The sequence below is a fragment of the Pinus tabuliformis genome, chromosome 2_1 (genome assembly GCF_031772625.1).
Source record: "Pinus tabuliformis cultivar Carrire ecotype Pingquan chromosome 2_1, CPIR1, whole genome shotgun sequence".
NCBI lineage: Eukaryota > Viridiplantae > Streptophyta > Pinopsida > Pinales > Pinaceae > Pinus > Pinus tabuliformis.
The window spans coordinates 891,529,434-891,551,869 of record NC_142299.1 but is presented as its reverse complement, the minus strand read 5'-3'; the positions used below and the strand labels follow the sequence as shown (position 1 = coordinate 891,551,869).

The 22,436-nt window shown below is 34.2% G+C and overlaps 1 protein-coding gene across 1 annotated transcript; it reads left to right on the top strand.

Moving 5' to 3' along the window:
* The first annotated feature begins 578 nt into the window (after window positions 1-578).
* NLA (SPX (SYG1/Pho81/XPR1) domain-containing protein) lies at window positions 579-8,648 on the top strand. The gene is made up of 7 exons (XM_089403473.1): window positions 579-820; window positions 1,252-1,501; window positions 5,268-5,512; window positions 5,888-6,142; window positions 7,830-7,967; window positions 8,089-8,147; window positions 8,334-8,648. The coding sequence occupies exons 2-7, from the start codon at window positions 1,267-1,269 to the stop codon at window positions 8,437-8,439; spliced, it is 1,038 nt and encodes a 345-aa protein (XP_089259599.1). The 5' UTR covers window positions 579-820; window positions 1,252-1,266; the 3' UTR covers window positions 8,440-8,648.
* The last annotated feature ends 13,788 nt before the right edge of the window (window positions 8,649-22,436 follow it).

The following is a 22,436-nucleotide window of genomic DNA, read 5'->3' as shown; positions in this document are numbered from 1 at the left end:
TAAATGTTAAACAAGTCGTTGAGCTTTTCTTGATTAAAAATAAATAAAAATATTGTTATATTAAAAGGGCAGAACACATCACGCAGATAAAGAAGCAATCTGTCCTATAGGCTATCTTGTGGACATTAAATAATTTCTTTTTTTCTTTCTTTCTTATCAAATTTTTGGTTGAAGTTTTCAGGCCGCCTTTTCCCGTAGAGATTGTGCATTTAGTTTAGGTTTTTTAGGGTTTGTAAGAAATATGTGTTTTCCAAAGAATAGGGAAAATTATGTAGATATTTTGGCAGCTAGTTTTTGAGATAATTTACTTATTGAGAAATTTGTCTAAAAACCAGGAAAGTTTATGGCTTTATAGAAAAAGTCAGTATATAGCAAACCAATTAAAAAAACAATCTATCCAGTTTTTGGGATAATTTATTTATTGATGAATTTGTCTAAAAATCAGAAAAATTTATGCTAAGGCTTTATAAAAAAAGACCGAATACAACAACCAATTGAACTTGTGAACTTGTGAAACACTCCACTCAATAATTTCCAAGAGGGAAAAAATGTCTGTTTGAAAATGTCAAAGTTGAAAGAACTCATATTTTTTTTGGGAGTGAACATGTGAAACACTCCACTCCCCAGTCGCAGGAGGTGACTATCATTGCATACGTGTCCTCATACATCCCCGGAAACATGCTGCCGTCCATTCTCAGTATTCATGTTGAAAGTTCTGCAATGTTCTAAGGTGTAGGATTCTCTATAAGCGAGAATTTATTTAAAGATTCAACTGCCAGAAGCGTACCAGACGATATTTGCTGCTCAAATTCTCAAAACGGTACGATTCTAACTTCTCGTTCAATTCCATTTCCGGGCTTTCTCATGGAGGCGGTCTTTTTTTTTGGTTTTTTTTTCACTTTTACCCTTGTTCTAATTTCAATTTCCCTACTAAATTTCCACCCACTGGTATTGAATCCTCATAAACTATTGACACGGGATCGGAGTATTCGCCGTTAAATTATGTGGAATGACTGATAAATTGCAAAAATCTTGTTAGTTGACAAGACTAAACACTAATCTTAGCGCGATTCCCTACAGAAAATATAGATCAGAGTTACGTGTTGAAATGGAAGCTTTTTTGGCTTTAAAAACATCATTGATAATGGATCTGTATCTTATTTTGATGCCTTTTAGAGGAATATGAAAATTTGGAACATGAAAGCTTCCTGCCAGTTAAGATGTATGAATTTTGGTTAATTATTTGTGTAGCGTGAGGAAGCAACTATGAAGTTCTGCAAGAGGTATCACGAGTGCATCCAAAGGCTCCAGGATCGACTCCCCGGAGTCTCCTATGTTGAATTTAAGAAATTTAAGAAAATTCTCAAGCACTGCACTGTCAAATCTCACAAGCAAAGTAACACGCGGTTTCCTTTGGATGAAGGAAATAGTTCGAATGAGGTCCATGATATTAATACAGAGGCAGATGGCGTCGGTAGACTCTGTCGCACCTGTTGTCCTGGTAAGTTTCGGAAGACTTTATTCATTATCTCTGACTTCATACAGACTTTTGAAAACTAAAAGAATAAGGAAACAGGAGAATATCTCCTTGTTCCCCTGATCTCATCAAGTACGGGGATAGAGAGTAAAATCATTAGTTTTCCGGCAAACGTTTGTCATTATTGCAAATACCGATTTAGTTTTTCCGCTGAAGGAACTATTCAAATATCTTTTATTAACTATTCTAATATACAGATTTCTTGTGAAAATAACTATTTAAATAACAGGCTATGCTTCCAGCATCGACTAAAATGCAGCTTTCAAAGGCCTGGCTCGGATAGAGTCTGTATTTCAAAATCTCCCTTTGCATAATTGATTTCTATGAGATGAGACTAGTTTGCATAAATAGTTATTTCTTGATGGAGCTACAGGCTGTGTACATGAAAGTGCACCGTGCTTGTGAATAAATTATGGAAGCAAATCATTTTTTGTTAATGGAAACCAGGCATGACACGTTTCTTTATTATTACAACTAAAACAATGACAGAAACCATTGCAGAGCTTCTCTGCTCAATCTATTACAGCTTCAGAAATGTCATTGGCTGACACTCAAGCTCATTTTCAACAGATCTAGTCTCACAAGCTTCACGCTAACTGTCCGGTTTACTGGATGCATCTCTTCCACATTCCTCAAGCTACTATTAACAAAATAGACTCCATCATCGCCAATTTTCTTTGGTCTGGAGTTGGTGCTGTGCGGAAGTTTCATCTTACGGGAAGACCATTGCCAGGTCTGTTCAGAAAGGCAGATGGGGTATCATACAAACCCGAAGTTTTAATTTGGCCCTTCTGGTTGCAAGCATTTGGAGGCTATTCTTCGAGAAGGGGCTATGGCAAAAGATTATGTTTGGGAAATATATCAAACACGCAAGCATGGAGGAGTGGATTGCAGCAGGGGGTTCCATCGGCTGGTAGACCTTCAAAAATCTGTAGCAGTCTCAGGCTCACCATTCCTTGGCTTTGCAGTAATCTTTGCTAGAGGGTTGGTGATGGGCTGAGAATTAAAGTGGGTCAGGATGCCATCAAAGGTCTCAATGGCAGCCATCTCCTCCCTATTTCTATTATTAATGACCTCAATTCTCAGGGGCTGGATACTCTTGCTAGCTTGTGGGAGTGGTCCAGGCAGCGCTTTGCTGCTCATACCTTGCCACATGCTTATCAGATCGGTTTTTCGGAGGATATGGTGGCTGAATGGGAAATGTATCCCAGCATTTTTTGGACGGTGGGTATTAACATCTCACAGAGGTCTCATGTGCTTGTGTGGGGCTGACACATTGGGAATTACAGGAATTTGGTCAAGGAAACTTATGATCACATTACCTCCACTTCCCAATCGTTGTCCTTCTCTGTTATTACCTCTCTGCTATGGAAGTGGGAAGCCCCCTCGAAGATCAAGTGTTTCTCGTGGTTGGCCATTCACAACCGTATTCTAACTTGGGACAATTAACATAGAAAAGGTTTCTTTGGTCCTGGCTGGTGCTGCCTGTGTAGACAGGAATCTGAGGATTGCTTCCACCTTTTTCTATGCTGTGCTGTCCCTTTGCTGTTGAGATATGGGTGGAGGTGGCCTCAATTTTGGGCGTCTGATGCATCCTCAATTCATGAATGTTTCAGTTTATGGAATATTAGAGCTAAAGCCCATAGAACCGTTCCCTTCTATGTCCTTTGGGGGATTTGGCGAGCCAAGAATGCTCTGATTTTTAGGACAAACTCCCTGTGACTAAGACTGTTGCTCTGGACATTGTGGCTTTTTCCAGGAAATTGGCCCCTGGATTCCAAGGAACTCCCTTCGGTCTGTTTCATATGTCGATTTGGCTGGCATTTTCCCTATCTATTCCTTTGATGGTGCCTCTTCTGGTATGGTGGCAAGGGGACAATTGTAGAGCTGAGCTGATTGCGTTGTGGGGTGCTCTCCAGTGCTCTTTATGGTTGGGCATTGATAATTTCCTTATTTTTGGTGACTCCTTTGTTTTGATCAACTAAATTCAGGGTCGCTGCTCTCTTGAGGTTCTAGTTCTCTGCAATTGGATTCAGTTGATTAAGAACATTATCCCTTATTTCTCAGCTGTCTCCTTTCAACATGTCTTTCAGGAGCAGAACAGGGAAGCTTATGCGCTATCAAAACTTGGTCTCTCCCTCTGTCCGGGCTTTATGTTCTTTGAAAAGTTCTCTTATGGCAAGGGTTGTGGTATGGGATTGTTTGAGATTTAATTCTCATTTCTGCTGCTGTGATTTGGTCTCCTTTTTTTTGATGGTCCTTTTGGGTGGGATCCCTACAAACTCCCCTGTTTTTCTTGCTTTTTGGCACTTCTCCTGTTGAGAAACAGTCATGGACTATCTTCTTCTTTGATGAGCTGATCTATATGATCTGATGAGTATGATGTGATATAAATCCATGAAAATGTAACTCTGTGTTATTGGAATGAAAGTCTTTTTTTCTCTGTCATTGGCTAGCACTCGGGCTCATTTTCATCAGATTTACTCTCACGAGCTTGAGATCTGTTCGACTTGTACTTTTCTTCCAATGCTGATCTTGATCTCCACAACCAAACCCACAGTCCCCAACAGCTTTTTAAACTCTCAGCTACACAATCCCCGATCTCGTTTCTCTAGAGATCTGTCTCTTTATTTTAGATCCCCTTGCAGTCCCTTCTCACGTGGTTGGTTCGCATTCCTCCCTTGTGCCATTCCAAGCTGGGAACTGTTAAGCTACTCAAAGCTGCCTTGGATGAGATATGGCTAACCCTTTTATAAGCTCTGATCTTACATAAAGCTGTTCATCCTAGTTGACCATGTCAACTGGGCGTACTCCCTTGCCAATCATCATCTGCCATGTAATCCAATTGCCTCATGGATTTATGCCTTTTTAAACACTTGGAACAAAACATTTTTTGGTGATGCAGGCTTGCCTTGGATGAGATATGCCTATAACCCTTTTATAAGCTCTGATCTTAGATAAAGCTGCTCATTCTAGGTGACCACTGACCATGTCAACTGGGCGTACTCCCTTGCCAATCATCATCTGCCATATAATCCAATTGCCTCCTGGATTTATGCCTTTTTTAAGCCCTTGGAACAAAATATTTTTCGGTGATGCAGGCTTGCCAATCTGCCGGGGATGCTCTTGCATCCTTTATCTTTCCTATGATGTGGAAATGGTCAGAAGCTTGCGTTGTCTGATGCAGTTATTTTTTCGTTTTATTGAAAACAAATGATTCATTTGTCAGAAAATAATAAAAATGAATGTAATGTCTCCTAGAGTGTTAGAGAAAATTTTGCATCGTCGAGGTGCTCTCTCTTTATATTCTTGATGTTTGACTAGACTATTTTGGTCATTTGTAACATTAATATAATTTCTTTCGTTTTATAACTTAATAAATAGTAATGTCGTAAACACTGTAGACACATGTTCAATATGTCAAAACATCCAGTAAGGGCCACTTTCTTTTATTTCCATCCACTTAAGATAAATTTATTTGATTTGCCTGCTGCTTTGTACCAGATTCTGTCAAGCAATTTTGCTGACATTAATTGAATTAAATTTGATTCTGTTTTTTTTTCTTCAAGTAATCGGTGACCTATTTCAAAGATCTTACTCCAATTTAATTATGAGAAAGCATTCCATGTATGGAGACAGTTTTTGAAAGATTGCTCTATGTTGTGTATCTGGTTCTGTCATTTTTTTTGTTTGAAAATAAACTGAAGGATGGGCCTCTATTTATATTCAGTGTGTGACAGGACATTCTTTCCATCACTGTTGAATGAGATGTCTGCTGTGCTTTGCTGCTTCAATACTGGTGCAAGACAGTTGTTAAAATTACATATTGCCACAGGATTTCAGAAGTATTTTGTATGGCTGACAAGCAAATGGGCTGACGATCACTTAGGAATGTTCAAAAAAGGGGAAGATTTAGTAAACTATGCTTCCATTAACGCTCTGGCAGTCCGCAAGATTCTGAAAAAGTATGACAAGGTCTGTCTATAGGGACATCAGGACTTTTATCGTATCATGCTATAAAAGAGCATAGATTTGGTTGATTTTTCACTTTCTTAGATTTAATGATAAATCTTAAAAGACAGTTTTTGGATGCGAAAGTGCCTGTCCTCCCTCTCCTCTCAGCCAAGATCGGTCTCTTCTTTATTTTCTTATTTATGTTTTTATTAAAATATATTTTTGTTTTATGCATTTCCTTCTCCGTACATGCTCAGGGCATTTAAATTTGACATCGATGTATTTTTCAAGTCTCATTGACCTAATTTGGTATTAGTATAACCTCTTTCTGGCAATATCTTTTACCTTCATAGATCCAAAAGTTTTTCTAATATAATGTTGGTCTTTTCTTCTCAGATTCATTACTCTAAACAGGGAAGGGAATTTAAAACTCGCGCACAATCTATGCAAATGGAGATTCTTCAGTCTCCCTGGTTGAATGAACTTATTGCATTCCGAATCAACTCAATGAATCTTAGCAATGGTGTTACGCCTGTGTCTGATTTGTCGGAGGACTATTCGCTAACCTTTGATGGTGAAAAACCATCTTTGTCCTGCACTGTTCTTGATTCAGTCAAACTGGATATTGACTTAACTTGTTCCATATGCCTGGTGAGTTCATATAGTATTATTAGAGCACTTATAAATGTGATGCACTATGATGAAAGTACTCTGTTAAGTTAATTAACCTTTTTCAGTGTAGCCCACCTGTTTGATTTACAGCAGCATTGTTTAGCAATGGTATTTTGATGTACAAGACTGTTATCTGTAGTTTAAGGAAGAAGGACCAATGGTACTTTGACGTACAAGACCGTTTTCTGTAGTTTAAGCCTTAAGGAAGAAGGACGAATTGAAGACCGAGGATAGTAATAACCAGACTAGAAACTTGGGAGGAAATGCCTGAGAAGGGTAGTCTTCTAGAAAAAGACAAAAACTTTGTCTAAATGAATAAGTTCCCACCAATGACATTTTATTAAGATGAGCGACACTGTAGACTGTGCTGTCTCACGGTGCCAGGTAAATACGAATAATGCAATATTGCCGTAGAACTCAAGATAGAAGCTTTTAGATAAAATGGGGCCATTGCAGACTTACAAATATATTTTATTTGAACTTGTAAAGGATGGTCTGCCAAGATAGCATTTTAGATATCGGGAAATTTCGGTTAAATCCATCAATTTTGATTTTAGATACAGTGGGGAGAGGTTGCCTTCTGTTCAGGGCATGCAGAGTTGTAGTAATGGTCATTTTGGTCATTTACATATCATTCCGACTTTTGAAGTGATTTTGAGGGTGAGACATGAAATAACTTTCCAAGGAAGTGATTTGGAGGGTGTGAAATGAAATAAATTGTGTTTGAAGTGTGATAATTATAAAATTTATGTTAGATTTTAGATTTGGCCATTTATATTGTAAATGAGAATGTATTTTGAATTTATCATATTATTAGGATTAATTTTAATGATGTGATCAATCTGAAAGATATTTTTATTTGTAAAATTTATAATTAGTTAGTATAAATTGTTTAAACCATCAAAATATGTGACTTTTAAGTTTCAAGTAAGTTAAGTTACAGTGAATCTAAAATCAAAATTAAATTGTCATATCTTTATGTTTATTTTGAAATAGGGCTTCCAGAATTTTAATTTAATTATCAATAATTATTAGGTGAATAGTAGGATTTTTTTTTAAATCTTCTACAATACTAACAACTGTGAAAGTCTACATTCACTTATTTTACAATATTGTTACTAGTTACAGAGAAAATATTTAGATTTATCTCAGATATCATTATGCCCTTTCAAACCATTTAATTAAATTGATTAATTAAAAAAACATTCTTACATATGTTTTATAGTTATGGTTTTTTAGTCATGTAATATAATTAGTAAATTATAGTATTGTAATAAAATCTATTAAAATAGAAATAATTTTTAGAATTAAAAATATTGCTATATTTATATGTATATATTAATTTTTTTATAATTAATAATAATAATTCTGATTAATCCAAAGATTTTTTTCTACATTATGGATCACAAAAAGTCTTACATCTAACGATAATAATTCTTTAAAATAAAATTATAATTTAATTATTTTTTATGATTTTTTTAATAATATAAAATATAACCTATAATTTAATTAATTTTTATTAATAATATTTATATGATGTGAGTGTATTAGATATCTTTTCCCATTGTTTAATTTATCTGGCTGGCAAAGCATTGTGTTGTTATTGGTACATGCTGTACATTTAGGCGCTGTTTTAAAGCTTTTACCCTTTTTCGTCTTTGTTCAGGAAACATTCTTCGACCCAGTTTCTCTGAAATGCTGCCATATCTTCTGCTTCAGTTGTGCTTGTTCTGCTGCAGCAGTTACAATTGTGGATGGGTTAGAGTGCGCAGATCCTAAGTCTAAATGCCCTTTATGCCGGCGGGTGAAATTTCTGATGCTCAACTGTGTTTTTTTTCCTCTTTTCCATTCCTACCCTGGCTTTTATATTTTTGTATATATGATATCTCAATTTCATTCAACTCTAAAATATGCACTCATTACAGGAAAGGGTGTTTGGCGATGCTGTGCGTTTAGGCGAGTTGAGTGTTTTATTATCCAAAAGGTACTTCAAGACAGTTTCCAATGAATCAGGCTTTTCTTGTATAAAGGATATATACTATTCAGCGAATAATATTTGCTGTAAATAATTTTCTTCTACTTGAAATCTCCCTTTCATAAATCCATATTGGAACTGTATAATATCAATTTTGGTTTCTGAGCAATTATTAATGCATTCTGCGTCTCTCAGCTGTCCTGAGTATTGGGAGCAGAGGCTTCAGACGGAAAAGGTTGAGCGCCTAAGGCAAACAAAGGAACATTGGGAAAAGCAATGCCGGGCATTCATGGGATTGTGAACCTGATTCTTCTTCACTTGTTCTCGGTCATGTTGAACTTATTCACTTTCTACTTAGATCTCTTTCTCCCACTCTGTGTTCAAATAAGAGAAACAACAAAGCCGGCACAGGGTGTTCTTGTTAACTAAAATCTCTCTGCTGATTCAGAAATTTGATGCAGCTAAGGACAAACATAAAAGGAACACAACAATGGCAACACTTATTTGTTAGCTTTTAGCAACGCTTTTATATGCGGAAAAATTTAAAGAATCGTAAAACTTAATGCCCAGAAATATAAATTACCTCAAGTCATTGGTGATGTTCTTGATGCAAACCACAGTCCACTTGCATTTTTACTGAAAACAACGCTCTAGCTTCTATCCAAGAAAAAGAAAAGAATGCAGAAAGTCTGAAGGCACTTTCAAGCTCTGCTCTCTCAGCTAGATGGTGTAAAAAACTGAAGGGGATTGAGATGCTAGTTTGGGGACCAAACAGATAAATTTATAGCCAAGCTTCCATCAAGCTTCTGATGGCTATGTGTCAGATGTTCCACAGATCAAGGTAGAGAACTCCAGATGGAGTAATGGACCACTTCAGTAGCTCCCAACAATAAATTTATTAACTGCAGTTGATTTCCTTAATTTAAGGAAATCACTGCAGTTGGTTTCCAGAAATTAAGGAAAGACCGCAGTTGGATTCCAGAATTGTAGGAAAGACTGTAGTTGGATTCCAGAATTGTAGGCAGCAGTTGTCAAAAAAATTTATGGAGCTTAACATTCTTCCACTTGGTCCATACTTCCAAACTTAATGTCTCAACTTAAAACCCATTGATAATCTGTATTAAGTAATAGATACATGAATCATGGCGATAAGTCCTCTAATGACGAGTATTATCTTCCATGTATTACTATGTATTTATTCTTATTATAATTTATGTGGCAACAATTTCTTAATGAATAAACCTTATGTTTATTCTTGGTCCTTCTTAAATGAATTTTCTCAAATCAACTTAAAGTGCACATAAATATGAGAAAAAAACATCACAATAATTAAGAATTTCATTAAAATAACATTGTCCATACAATGAGAAACTACATAATGGAACTAAGTCCCATATTCATTACATGATCCTTGAATTTAAACGGTGGCATGCCCTTAGTCAAAGGATCAACGATCATCAACTCAGTGCTGACGTGCTCAATGACCACTTTCTTTTCTTTAACACATTCCCTTATAGCTAAATACATAATGTCGATGTGTTTATTTCGACTCCCACTTTTGTTGTTTTTAACCATAAAAACAGCAGCTGAATTATCACAATATATTCTCAATGGCTTAGAGATAGAATCCATAGTTCTAAGCCCAGAAATGAAATTCTTAAGCGATACACCATGTAAAGTAGCATCAAAACAGGAGACGAACTCGGCTTCCATAGTGGCAGTGGCATCAAAGTCTGCCAAACCGTAACCCTACAGTTATATCTGATTCGAATAGCATTATACCCCTGATTGGTTTCACCACGCGTGACGGTATAGACTCATCAATTAATTGTTTCAGTTAAGCTTGACAGTGTAGCCTAATTGCCAACCATCTTTCCCCATTTCCTGTTTCGTTTTCATGGGAAAGCTTTAATTCAAATGGCGGTTAATATATTTGGGCATTTTGAAACTGCAATTTAGGCATGATTTATGGCATTTGATTCTATTTACTTTATTATTTACAATTTAACTAACGAATTAATGAGATTGCAGAATTTTTTTTTTGTCCTTTGAATTTGGACATATTAGTGGTTACATAGTGTACCACTTAGCTTAACCCAAGCAATGTTACTTGAATAAATAAATGATAAGTTGATTTGGTTGGATTAGATTCTTGAAAATGAAATGGGACATTATCCACTTATTTTTTTGAATCGGAAAGTTAAACCACATTTATATTCATTTTCAAGCAAATTTATTAATTAATAATTGAATTTTTTTTTTTTTAAATATTTTCATTTATATTATTTCATTTAAATAATATCACAACAAATTAATAAATATGTTTTTTTATGGAAATGAACATATTATTAGGACCACATGCATGTTCTTAATCCTATAACTTCTATGTAAAGGTCACACACACTTGTCAATTTGGATATGGTAAAAATGTGGCAATGGGAGGTAAATGAATACATTATTAAGAACACATTCACATTCACATTAATGCGTAATGTCTAGTGATCCATATAATTTTAATTAATTAGAAAATAGCCATATCATCTTTAATTAAATAAAATTATATATTTTGATTGGTTAGATCACATAAAGATTATTTAGACATTAAATTGTAATTAATTAGACTGAATATAATAAATTTTATCCCACATGAATTTTTATTATATTTATGTAATTAATTAGGATAAAATTTCATAACCTACCCACAGGAGTTATGAATTAATAAGTTTTATCATAAAGTTTTATTGAATTTGTTTGAATTGAAAATTTAGCCCACAAGAAATTTTTATGTCATTAGATTCAATTTTTGAGCATGATTTACATTGGTAACACATGAAAGTTTATTAAGCCTCAATTTTAACATAAGCATGTGATTTTTAATTTTGATGCAGTAGTACAACCTGCAAATTTCTTTGAAATTCGTTGTGACATTCCCGAACTTAAGGGAGATAACTATAAGATTTGGAAGGAGAGGATTCTCTTTCATTTAAGGTGGATGGACATAGATTATGCTATTAGGAAAGATGAACCATCGGCACTCACTAATACCAGCACTGCAGCGGACATCATGCTTTATGAACGATGGGAGCGATCCAATTGTCTAAGCATGATGTTCATTAAGACTAAAATTTCAGCTGGTATTCGTGGTTCCGTTGATCAGCATGAAAAGGTCTAAGACTTGTTGAAGGCCATTGATGATCAATTCGTCACTTGAGACAAGGCACTAGCAAGCACCCTAATCATGAAGTTCTCATCCCTAAGGCTCACCAGTGTGAAAGGTGTGCGCGAGCACATCATGCAGATGAGGGACACTGTGGCTTAATTGAAGAAACTCGAGGTTGATATATCAGAGTCTTTCCTAGTGCACTACATCCTGAACACCCTTCCGCACCAATATGGACCTTTCAAAATCTCATACAACACATATAAAGATAAATGGTCAATTAATGAACTCATGACCATGTGTGTTCAAGAGGAAGAGAGACTGGTAGATATAAGGCATGTAACGAAGTCTGGGATCTTGTTGAGTTGCCTAATGGTGCAAAAGCCATTGGATGTAAATGGGTCTTTAAGACAAAGAAAGACTCATTGGGCAACATTGAGAGATACAAGGCAAGACTTGTTGCTAAGGGATTCACTCAGAAAGAAGGAATCGACTACACGGAGACTTTTTCCCTGTATCTAAGAAAGATTCCTTGCGCGTTATTATGGCATTAGTAGCCCATTTTGACTTGGAGTTGCAACAAATGGATGTGAAAACGGCTTTTGTTAATGGAGATCTAGAGGAGGAGGTTTACATGAAACAACCTGAAGGATTCCCCTCTAGTGATGGTGAGCAATTGGTTTGCAAGCTCAAGAAGTCATTATATGGTTTAAAACAAGCATCCCGCCAATGGTATTTGAAATTCCATAATGTAATTTCTTCTTTTGGTTTTGTAGAAAACATTATGGATCAATGTATATACCTGAAAGTTAGTGGGAGTAAAATTTGTTTTCTTGTTTTATATGTGGATGACATTTTGCTAGCAACCAATGATAAGGGTTTGTTACTTGAGGTGAAACAATTCCTCTCTAAAAATTTTGATATGAAGGATATGGGTGAGGCATCTTATGTCATTGGCATTAAGATCCATAGAGAAAGATTTCGAGGCATCTTGGGTCTGTCACAAGAAACCTATATTAATAAAATTTTAGAGAGATTTCGGATGAAGGATTGTTCACCAAGTGTAGCTCCCATTGTGAAGGGTGATAGGTTCAATTTGAACCAATGCCCGAAGAACGACCTTGAAAGGGAACAAATGAAGAACATTCCATATGCTTCTGTTGTCGGAAGCCTAATGTATGCTCAAGTCTGCACAAGACCTGACATTGCATTTGTTGTGGGAATGTTGGGACGATATCAGAGTGATCCAGGTTTAGACCACTGGAGAGCTGCAAAGAAAGTAATGAGGTACCTTCAAGGAACCAAAGACTACATGCTTATGTATAGACAGACAGACAACTTGGAAGTAATTGGCTACTCAGATTCTGACTTTGCTGGATGTGTTGATTCACGTAAATCAACATCAGGTTACATTTTTATGATGGCCGGTGGAGCTGTATCATGGAGGAGTGCCAAGCAGACCTTGAATGCCACTTCCACTATGGAAGCCGAGTCCGTCTCCTGTTTTGAGGCTACTTTACATGGTGTATGGCTTAAGAGTTTCATTTCTGGGCTTAGAACTATGGGTTCTATCTCTAAGCCATTGAGAATATATTGTGATAATTCAGCTGCTGTTTTTATGGCTAAAAACAACAAAAGTGGGAGTCGAAATAAACACATCGACATTAAGTATTTAGCTATAAGGGAACGTGTTAAAGAAAAGAAAGTGGTCATTAAATGAACATACGCTTTGATGCCAATTGTAAGTTTTTAAAATTTCATCAGCGATTCTGTATGCGGAAAAACTTAAAGAATCGTAAAACTTAATGCCTAGAAATATAAATTACCTCCAGCCATTGGTGACGTTCTTGATGCAAAGTCCACTTGCTTCTTTACTGAAAACAACGCTCCAGCTTCTATCCAAGAAAAAGAAAAGAATGCAGAAAGTCTGAAGGCACTTCCAAGCTCTGCTCTCTCAGCTAGATGGTGTTGTAAAAAACTGAAGGGGATTGAGATGCTAGCTTGGGGACCAAGCAGATAAATTTATAGCCAAGCTTCCATCAAGCTTCTGATGGCTATGTGTCAGGTGTTCCACAGATCAAGGTAGAGAACTCCAGATGGAGTAATGGACCACTTCAGTAGCTCCCAACAATAAATTTATTAGCTGCAGTTGATTTCCTTAATTTAAGGAAATTACTGCAGTTGGTTTCCAGAAATTAAGGAAAGACTGCAGTTGGATTCCAGAATTGTAGGAAAGACTGCAGTTGGATTCTAGAATTTTAGGCAGCAGTTGTCAAAAAATTTTATGGAGCTTAACATTATTCTCCCGCAAGACAGGGGTCTTATCCGATCATGGCATAACAGGCCAAACTCTCCTGGAGATAAGAGAGTGGGATGTTTGACATTAGAAATTGGAACTGTGACTTCTGACTCGTAGGAGTATGTATGCCATTAACTTTCTTGTCAGTGTATAAAGTTTCAATGGGCAGGTATTACTTCAGAAGCTGTTTTCAGAGTTCAATGAATGCTGATTTGGGATGTTCCGTTATGTGCATCTGTCAGCAAGTAACATTCTGAGAGCCTCCATTGTGCCATTCATGTAACATTACGCGAGCCTCCATTGTGCCATTTTCTGATTTCAGTTAATAGCCATTCAAATGTAGATGGCAGAGTCTACAATATTTTGGAAATCTGGTGTACATCAGTGAAATCCAGTAATGTCGATTGTTTAACTTTATCTATCAAAATTTCAAAACTTTCAATACTGAAATCAATCAACACTTACAAAATTTTCAAAATTCTGAGAACTACTAATACAGCTCTCACCATTTACTCTAAGTTTGATGATACTTTAATGAATGGTTGGTTCTCGACAATATGATTTACTCTAGTTTGATGATAATTTAATGAATGTTGGTTCTCGACAATATGTATGGGATTTCAAGTACATAACATACCCTCTTTTGAAATGCTTTATCCTCAAAAACATAAAATGAAATGCCTTATCCTCAAAACATAAAATGACACGAAGTAATGTGATTACCTTAGTCTTTCACATCGTTGGCACACTCCCTGATTATACAACCATCCATATATGATCTTACTTAGTGATGATGTGCAATGGCATCTTTCCTCATAATTCTTGTGTATCATTTTCTTGATCTTTGTTTCTCAATGTAATGTGGAGGTTTACATAGTTTAATTGTTTTTATTTTTATTCTTTTAAATGGTTTTTCAGTTTTGTTTTCATTTTGTTGAGGAAATGCACTTTTACATTTAAAGGTTCATTTTAGAGAAGATGACTTCCTTATAATTCTTGTATATCATTTTCTTGATTTTTGCTTTTCATGGTGGTGTGAAGGTTTACATGGCTTAATTGTTTTTATTTCATTTTCATGGTGGTGTGGAGGATTACATGGCTCAATTGCTTTTACCTCAACCTTTTTTTTTCTAGTAGTTCTTCAACTTTGTTTTCAATTTGTTTAGGAAATACATTTTCACATTTAAAGGTTCATTATATAGAATATGACTTTATGGAAGAGAAGTATTAAGATTATTTTTGCATCTTCCAAATCTTCTTTTTATTGATTCTTCTTTTTCTTCTTGTTCCCATAATTTTTTTTTCCTGCAAAAAAATGTTATTAGATTAATTTTCCTTCATATTTTTCTTATAATTTGGAGAAGATTTGGATTGTACAATATTTTACAATAAATTTTTTCTCTTATAACAAAGTGTTATAAACCCATTTTATTAAAAAAAATGTGTTTAAAGATACTAGCCAATTTATCCCAAAAATAACATCATCTCCTCATATATAAATTAATAGATAAATTTGAATTAATAAATAAACATACAAAATTTGAATTGATAAATAAACATATGCTTCTCAGAAATAATTGTAATTTTTCCATTGAAACAACATTTATGTAGCTAGGAATGCAAATTGGGTGTATGGAAACAATAATTCGTTCCTTTGAAGTCGTACTTACACTTCAAATATCAAAAAGGTTTTCCTTAAAAGTTCATCCTTCTTTGATTTATTTTCTCATCTACTTAAAAAATTGGTTCAAGCACTGGGTGAATTTCTTTCTTCTATCAAAATTGTGACACTAAACATAAACTTTATGTTTAAATTCAAGTTCTCCAAAAATGATGAACCTATTTTCTTCTTAAATTTAATCCACCACCTTGCAAGGTATTCTTTTCTAGAAATAGATGGGATAGTGAACCTATTAAACTTAAAATTGGAAAGATCTGCTTTTGCCTATTTTGAAGCTGAAATATAAGAAAAACTTAAAAGTTACATTTTTTTAATATTCTTTCTTTCATGAATTGGACATACCCATATCTGTGTAAGAATCATTTTAATTACTTGTATAGATTCATATTAACAATGAATCTATCAAGTGCTTAGAGGGATCAAATCGCTTGACATGCAAACTTCTTTTAGAGTGCAAAACTTGAAAAAAGGTTTGCACCTTAAGAGATTTAATCCTTCTTAACACTTGATAAATATGTGGTGTGCTCTCTCTCTCTCTCTCTCAATATAGATTCATCTTAACAATGAATCTACCAAGTGCCTAGAGGGATCAAATCTCTTGACATGCAAACTTATTTTAGAGTGCTAAACTTAAAAAAGAGTTTGCATCTCAAGAGATTTAATCCCTCTTAACACTTGATAAATATGTGGTTCTCTCTCTCTCTCTCTCTCTCTCTATATATATATATATATATATAAACACACACACACCATGTGTAAATTTCCATTTTTTAAATTGCATTTTTGAATGCCTAAATCGATGCAAAGTCCACTCCAACATTTGGATTGTGTAGAGTACACAACTTTAGACAAAATTAACTGAAAAAATAGATTTAAGTGAAAATGTAAGATAGTGAGACTATTAAAATGTTTTAGCCATCAAAATATAATATATATATATATATATATATATATATATATATATATATATATATATATATATATATATATATATATAATTTAATATCGACATTAACATATTTCATTTATAAACCATATTAAAATATTATTTTTTATTAATATATTTTTAAATACATGTCAATATTATTTAACTTTGTATATTGAAATATTTTATTTATGACCTACATTGAATATTTTTATTATTAATAATATTTTTTGAATCCCATATATCAAATTTATATTAAAAATTGAATGAATTACACATTTCCTAGGAAAGAAATTGAATTATTTTACTTTTAATTATTTCTTCTTTGTAGGCATTGAAATATTTTACTATCATCAATATATTTGTGCACATACTTTCTCTCATATACATATATAAGAAGTTTATATTGAAATTTATAAGGTAAATATAATTTATTTTTTAAAATTTTAATGTGTCTCTCTTAAAATAAAAATAAAATATTCTCTAAATGAATATTGGCTATAATAAAAACAAAAAATGAATATGCATCATTAGTTAATTTTAATTAAAAGTATTATAAAACATTAATAATCCCAACCTCACTATGGTCGCTTAATTTGTTGTTGATATTAAAACCCAATATGGTAAAAATATTTCACTCACTCTCAATTATAAATAAAATATTTGGATGTCCACTTAACTTAATATAATTTCATATCAACTTTAAAAAATTATAAAGTAATTAGAAGCAAAAAAAGAAAAAAGTGTGAGTAAGATTTTTAAACTTTATAATTTTCAAAAATATTTCAAGACATGATTTAAATAAACTATTTGAAGATGTATGTTAATTAATTTATGTCATGTCAATTTCATAGAAAATATTAAAGGAAAATATTTTAATGTTGTATATAATAAATATTCAAAGTCCATTGGTATAAAAGTAATAAAAAGTTAAAAAAATATTAAGTACTTCCTAATAAGAATAATAAGATGGAGATGTGTAATTCATTCAATTCTTAATATAAAATTAATATGTGACATTTAAAAATATTTATAATAATAAAAAATTTCAATGTGAATCATCAATAAAATATTTTAATATGCAAGATTAAGTAATATTGACATATACTTAAAAATATATTAATAACAAAAAAAACCATTTTAATGTGGACAATGTAGTCCATAGATAAAATGTCTCAATGCACATGTTATATAAAATATTTTAATGTCAATTATGTATATATTATATATTGTTAAAAAAAAGTATGTATATATCATATAATGCAATTAAAAAAAATAAGTTTTTGAGGTTAATATGTTTATAGAATATTTATAATGTCAATTGTGTATAAATTATGTATTGTTAAAAAAAAAGTATGTATATATCATATAATGCAATTAAAAAAAATAAGTTTTTGTGGTTAATATGTTTATAAAATATTTTAATGCCAATTGTGTGTATATTATGTATTGTTAAAAAAAAGTATGTATATATCATATAATGCAATTAAAAAAAATAAGTTTTTGTGGTTAATATGTTTGAATCAGTCTCACTATTTTACATTTTGGTCTTATTTATGATTTTTTTGGGGCTAATTTTCCATGAAATCTAATAATTTCTTTTTGGACTTACAAGTTTAAATTATATACTTTATATAGCATTCAAAATGACAATTTAAACAATGAAAAATTGAGAGGTTTTCACCTAAGAGATTTCATCCCTCTTGGCATATGATAGGTTCATGCTTAAGATGGATATATACTGGTATAATTCTTTTAATTAAATCTAATCAAATATGTATACTCACCTATGTTTTTATTATAGTCGACACTATTTTTTTTTAACAACACATGTCAACTCCATGTTGAACGCGGAGGGAAGCACACATTGCCCTCATAATACACCTCATGGCACAATCATATAAATAGGACAAAGAATTAATAGTGAAAATTTGGGTAAAAGTACATTAATATCTCAATACATCATCGATGCATATTCTGGAATAAGGGGATATTGTGTCCAAGAGGAGGCACAAAACTTGAGGCTCGAATTTTGGAGTTGCTCAAACATAATGGAATCAAACATTCATTTGAAAGAGTTACAAATGTCCATGTTATTCCATTAAATTTGGAACACTAACAAGCCAAAAGTACAATTCCCCATTATGTTATAATGAGTCGAACTCACACAAGGGGGAAACCATATGGTGAAGGATCACCTATGATAATTATTTTTGGATGGGAGATACCCCACTAATGATGAAATGGGTACACAAGTATTAATACAAATCCCTCATTATGCAAATAAATGAGGTAGAGTTAACACCACAAGAAATTGTTTGATTAAGCATTAATGGTGGATATCTACTATCAAATGAGTAGTAAACCACAATTGAAGAAAATCAGAAACTAAGGTACTAAGTCTCTAAATCAAACTCACAAACAAAAATGTGTCTATTGGTAAAAAGGAAATGAGGAGTCCCTTCAACCAACATGAGATAAGAAGAGTATTAATGGCTGATTAATACATGGACTTGAATAAATGGAATGGAAAACATTGTAACACACCTATCAGTCACTTAATGCTCAATTAAGTATATAGGTTTGTTTTTTTTTTTTGCTTTTCTAATTCAACTAAAAACTTTTTTTTGAGATAGTCATCACCTACTACTTATTGAGAGATTTCTGGTGATATAAATTTTATTAAAAATGCAGTTTATATAATCGAGATATGACCATTCGAAGATTTTCACCCCTGGTTCCAAATCAATGTTACTATGCAATTTCCATGTAATAGAGTGGCACCCTAGACATACATGTCATCATGGGGGTAGTGCCATGTCAACACAAGGGCCACCTAGCCCTACCATGTCATCCATGTAGATTTTTACTTGTAGATTCAACAACTTATGTGATATGCTAAAACACAAGACAAGAATCTACTCTACTCTTTAGTAGAAACCAAAATTGATCGATGAAAACAATAAGCAGAAAAGGAAGAATATCAATCGCACATAACACAATATTTCTCTGGGGAAAGCAACTTCTAAAAACCCCGACTATCTATATTTCATTAACCATAATATCTAAGAAGAAAATACAATGCTTGTTCAACCCGAATACTTCCTGCACTAGTACAATCTATCTCTCTGCCTCACAGGCCAACTAAAGTCAACACCTAGCCAATTCCGCTGCCTGCCAAGCCCCTACTTCCTTGCACAATTCCTGAGAGAATTAGCCCATATTTAATTTGGAAATCCACTCTCCATAACCGTGCATTCCATCCATAGGCCCTCAATTGATTTCATGCACCATCTAGATAACTCGAAAAATTATACAACCGATAGTACAATGTCCCTAAAATCTAATCTCAATTGGGTCTTCCTCTAAACTGACATGAATGAGTTATTTATGAGTGAATATTTAGTTAATTGATGTGGTACTAAGGATGCACTAATGCACTTCCCCACTACTCGACTCCTACTGGTTCCTCCAACAGTTAGAACTAGTTTAACTGACTATAACTCAGTTAGACTAAGTTATCTAATTACAACTCAAAAGAACTCAACCCAGGCCCCTAAAATTTAGGGAACACTCTACATGACTCGATATAGACTTCCAACTCGAATTTCCTAAGTCAATTTAACTTAATTAACTATTACAAGTTGCTATGAGAATATAATTTCGATTTAATTCACAATTTAATTCAAGGACAAATTAAATTGGAATTTCTTGTTGCTATTTTTAACACTCCCTCTCAACAAGAAAGGGATTATCTACTACCCCAATCCTGCCTTTGTGAAACTCCAACTTGCATCTTGGAAATGCCTTTTTCAAAATATATATATCCTACTCCTCTATGGGAATGTACTCCAACAACGTAATTCTCCCCTACACACAATCTCGAAGATGATGATAACAAATATCAATATGCTTGGACCGCTCATGAAAAACTAAATTCTCAGAGAGTTTGATACAAATATTATTGTCACAATAAATCATTGTTGGATCTATCTAATGAACAAAAAAACCAACACGAATCTTCCTCATCCAAATAGCCTCACAAGTTGCTTGACTAGCAGCCATGTACTCTGCTTCTTTTGAACTGAGTGCATCTGATCTCTGTTTCCTACTGTAACAAGAAATAATTGTTGACCCAATACTGAAGATCCCACCTGATGTACTCTTCCTGTCGGATGGACTCCTTGCCCAATCTGCATCGGTGAAGCCTTGAAGCTTCACTCCCTCTGTTCGTCTATACCATAAACCATACTGAGTAGTGCCTCTAAGGTATCTCAACACATGTTTGGTTGTCTTCCAATACAACTTGGTTGGCTTAACCATTGCTTGACTAATCTAGTTAGCTACATAACACATTTCCAGTCATGTGTTCACCAAATACATGAGTGAAACCACAAGCTAGTTGTAAATAGTAACCTCCACTACTTCACCGAAATAGCATCTTCCTTCCTCCAGTTACCTGCTAGAGGAGTCTCCATGGGTTTATTTCTCTCCATGTGAAACCTTTTGAGTATCTCATTGGCATACTTGCCCTGAGAGACAAAAAGTTCCTCATCACCTTTCCATACTTCCATACATAGAAAGTAGTGCATGAGCCCCATGTCCTTCATTTCGAACTCTCTTGCAAGATCCTCTTTACAAGACTTCATCAACTTATCATCACTTGTCAGAATCAAATTTTCAACATATAAAAAAAGAATCAGAAATTTACCTTCAACCACAATATGGTAAAGGTTCAAATCTGCTTCACTTTTGGTGAAACCCAACTTGGTGAAGTAGCTATCGATCCCGGTGTACCAAGCACATGGTGCTTTTTTTAGCCCATACATCGCTCGCTTGAGTCAGCACACATGTGACTCTCTTTTGAAGGTCTTAAATCCTTTAGGTTGCTCAATATACGCCTCTTCCTCAATCATGCCATTGAGGAATGATGTCTTTACATCCATTTGATGTATCTTCCATCCCATTGTGCTGACAATGCTAGAATGGATTTTATTGATGAGTACCTTGCAACATGAGTAAAGGTCTCATAGTAATCAATCCCCTCCACCTGAGAAAAACCTTTGGCCACAAACCTGGCCTTGTGTTTCTCTACACTACCATATGTTTCTTGCTTTACCTTGTAAAGCCATCGAGAACTCACCACTGCCTTGTATGCCAGTCTTGGGACCACATCCCAAACACTGTTCCTGATAATGGATTCATACTCCTCAACCATGGCATCAACCCAAACTGGTTGCTGCACTACTTCCTCAAAAGAGGATGGCTCAATCTCTACATATCTTTTCATTAGAGCCATGTAGCCAATGTACCTCTCTGGTGACCTCCTCTACCTGCGCTGTGATGTGTGTTGAAGAATCTAGGGCATGGAGTTAATTAGATTCTTCTTAACATGATAACTATTTGTGAGGAATTTAACATTTAGCTTATTACCATTTTTCTTAACATTAGTGTGACTTGTTTAGTTCATCAAATAGCTATCATAACAAAGAGACAAGGACACAAAATTTTAGCTTTCTTTCAGGGCCAAAACCTCTCCCTCTTGGAGAGGAAAACCCATGCAAAATTATTCTTATAGAGATTCCAATTGATCAACACCAAGACCATGACCTTTGGCTGACTAAGCCACTCCAAGACTAAGGCACCAATCCTCTTCGTTGTATCGTTGAGATCATCATCATCATTGCATTGTGAAGACATTCATTAATGTTGCAACATTATCGTGCTTCCACTGAGAGGCTCGTCATAACTATGAGAATCATTGCTGCTACGTCACACAAATATCACAAAGATCCTCTTTACCATGTATATTTCGAAACAGTGAGAAAATGATCATCAAAATTGTGACTGTGCTTATGATATATGAAGGTCAAGACAAAGTTTGATAGGGATCCTTCTTGCCGAGGGTGTATACTTGTAACTGCACTTATTATGACACCGAAATTCATATCATCTCTTTTTCACTGAGGAGTATACTACATCAGTAATGCACCGAGGCTTGTAACAAGGAGGAGACTGAGACTTCTTAGCAAGATTTCAGGTGAGTCCGAGATGGTATCTCTATTGTGCTTATTTGAGAGAGTGCTCCTTAAAAATATGTGAAGTCTAAACCTGTACCCATTCGAGTTTCTTCAGAGTGATGCGAGATCCTTATGTGTTCTTTTGCGGTGACCCTAGTTGCCAATTTATAGGTGTATTTCCATGCATGCAATCCGACATGAATTAATGAATTG

Excerpts from the sequence above, each read along its gene's own strand:
- NLA (XM_089403473.1), top strand. The coding sequence starts at position 1,267 with ATGAAGTTCTGCAAGAGGTATCACGAGTGCATCCAAAGGCTCCAGGAT. Across the intron at positions 5,513-5,887 it reads TTCTGAAAAAGTATGACAAG|ATTCATTACTCTAAACAGGG; the intron begins GTCTGTCTATAG and ends TTTTCTTCTCAG. Across the intron at positions 7,968-8,088 it reads AATGCCCTTTATGCCGGCGG|GAAAGGGTGTTTGGCGATGC; the intron begins GTGAAATTTCTG and ends CACTCATTACAG.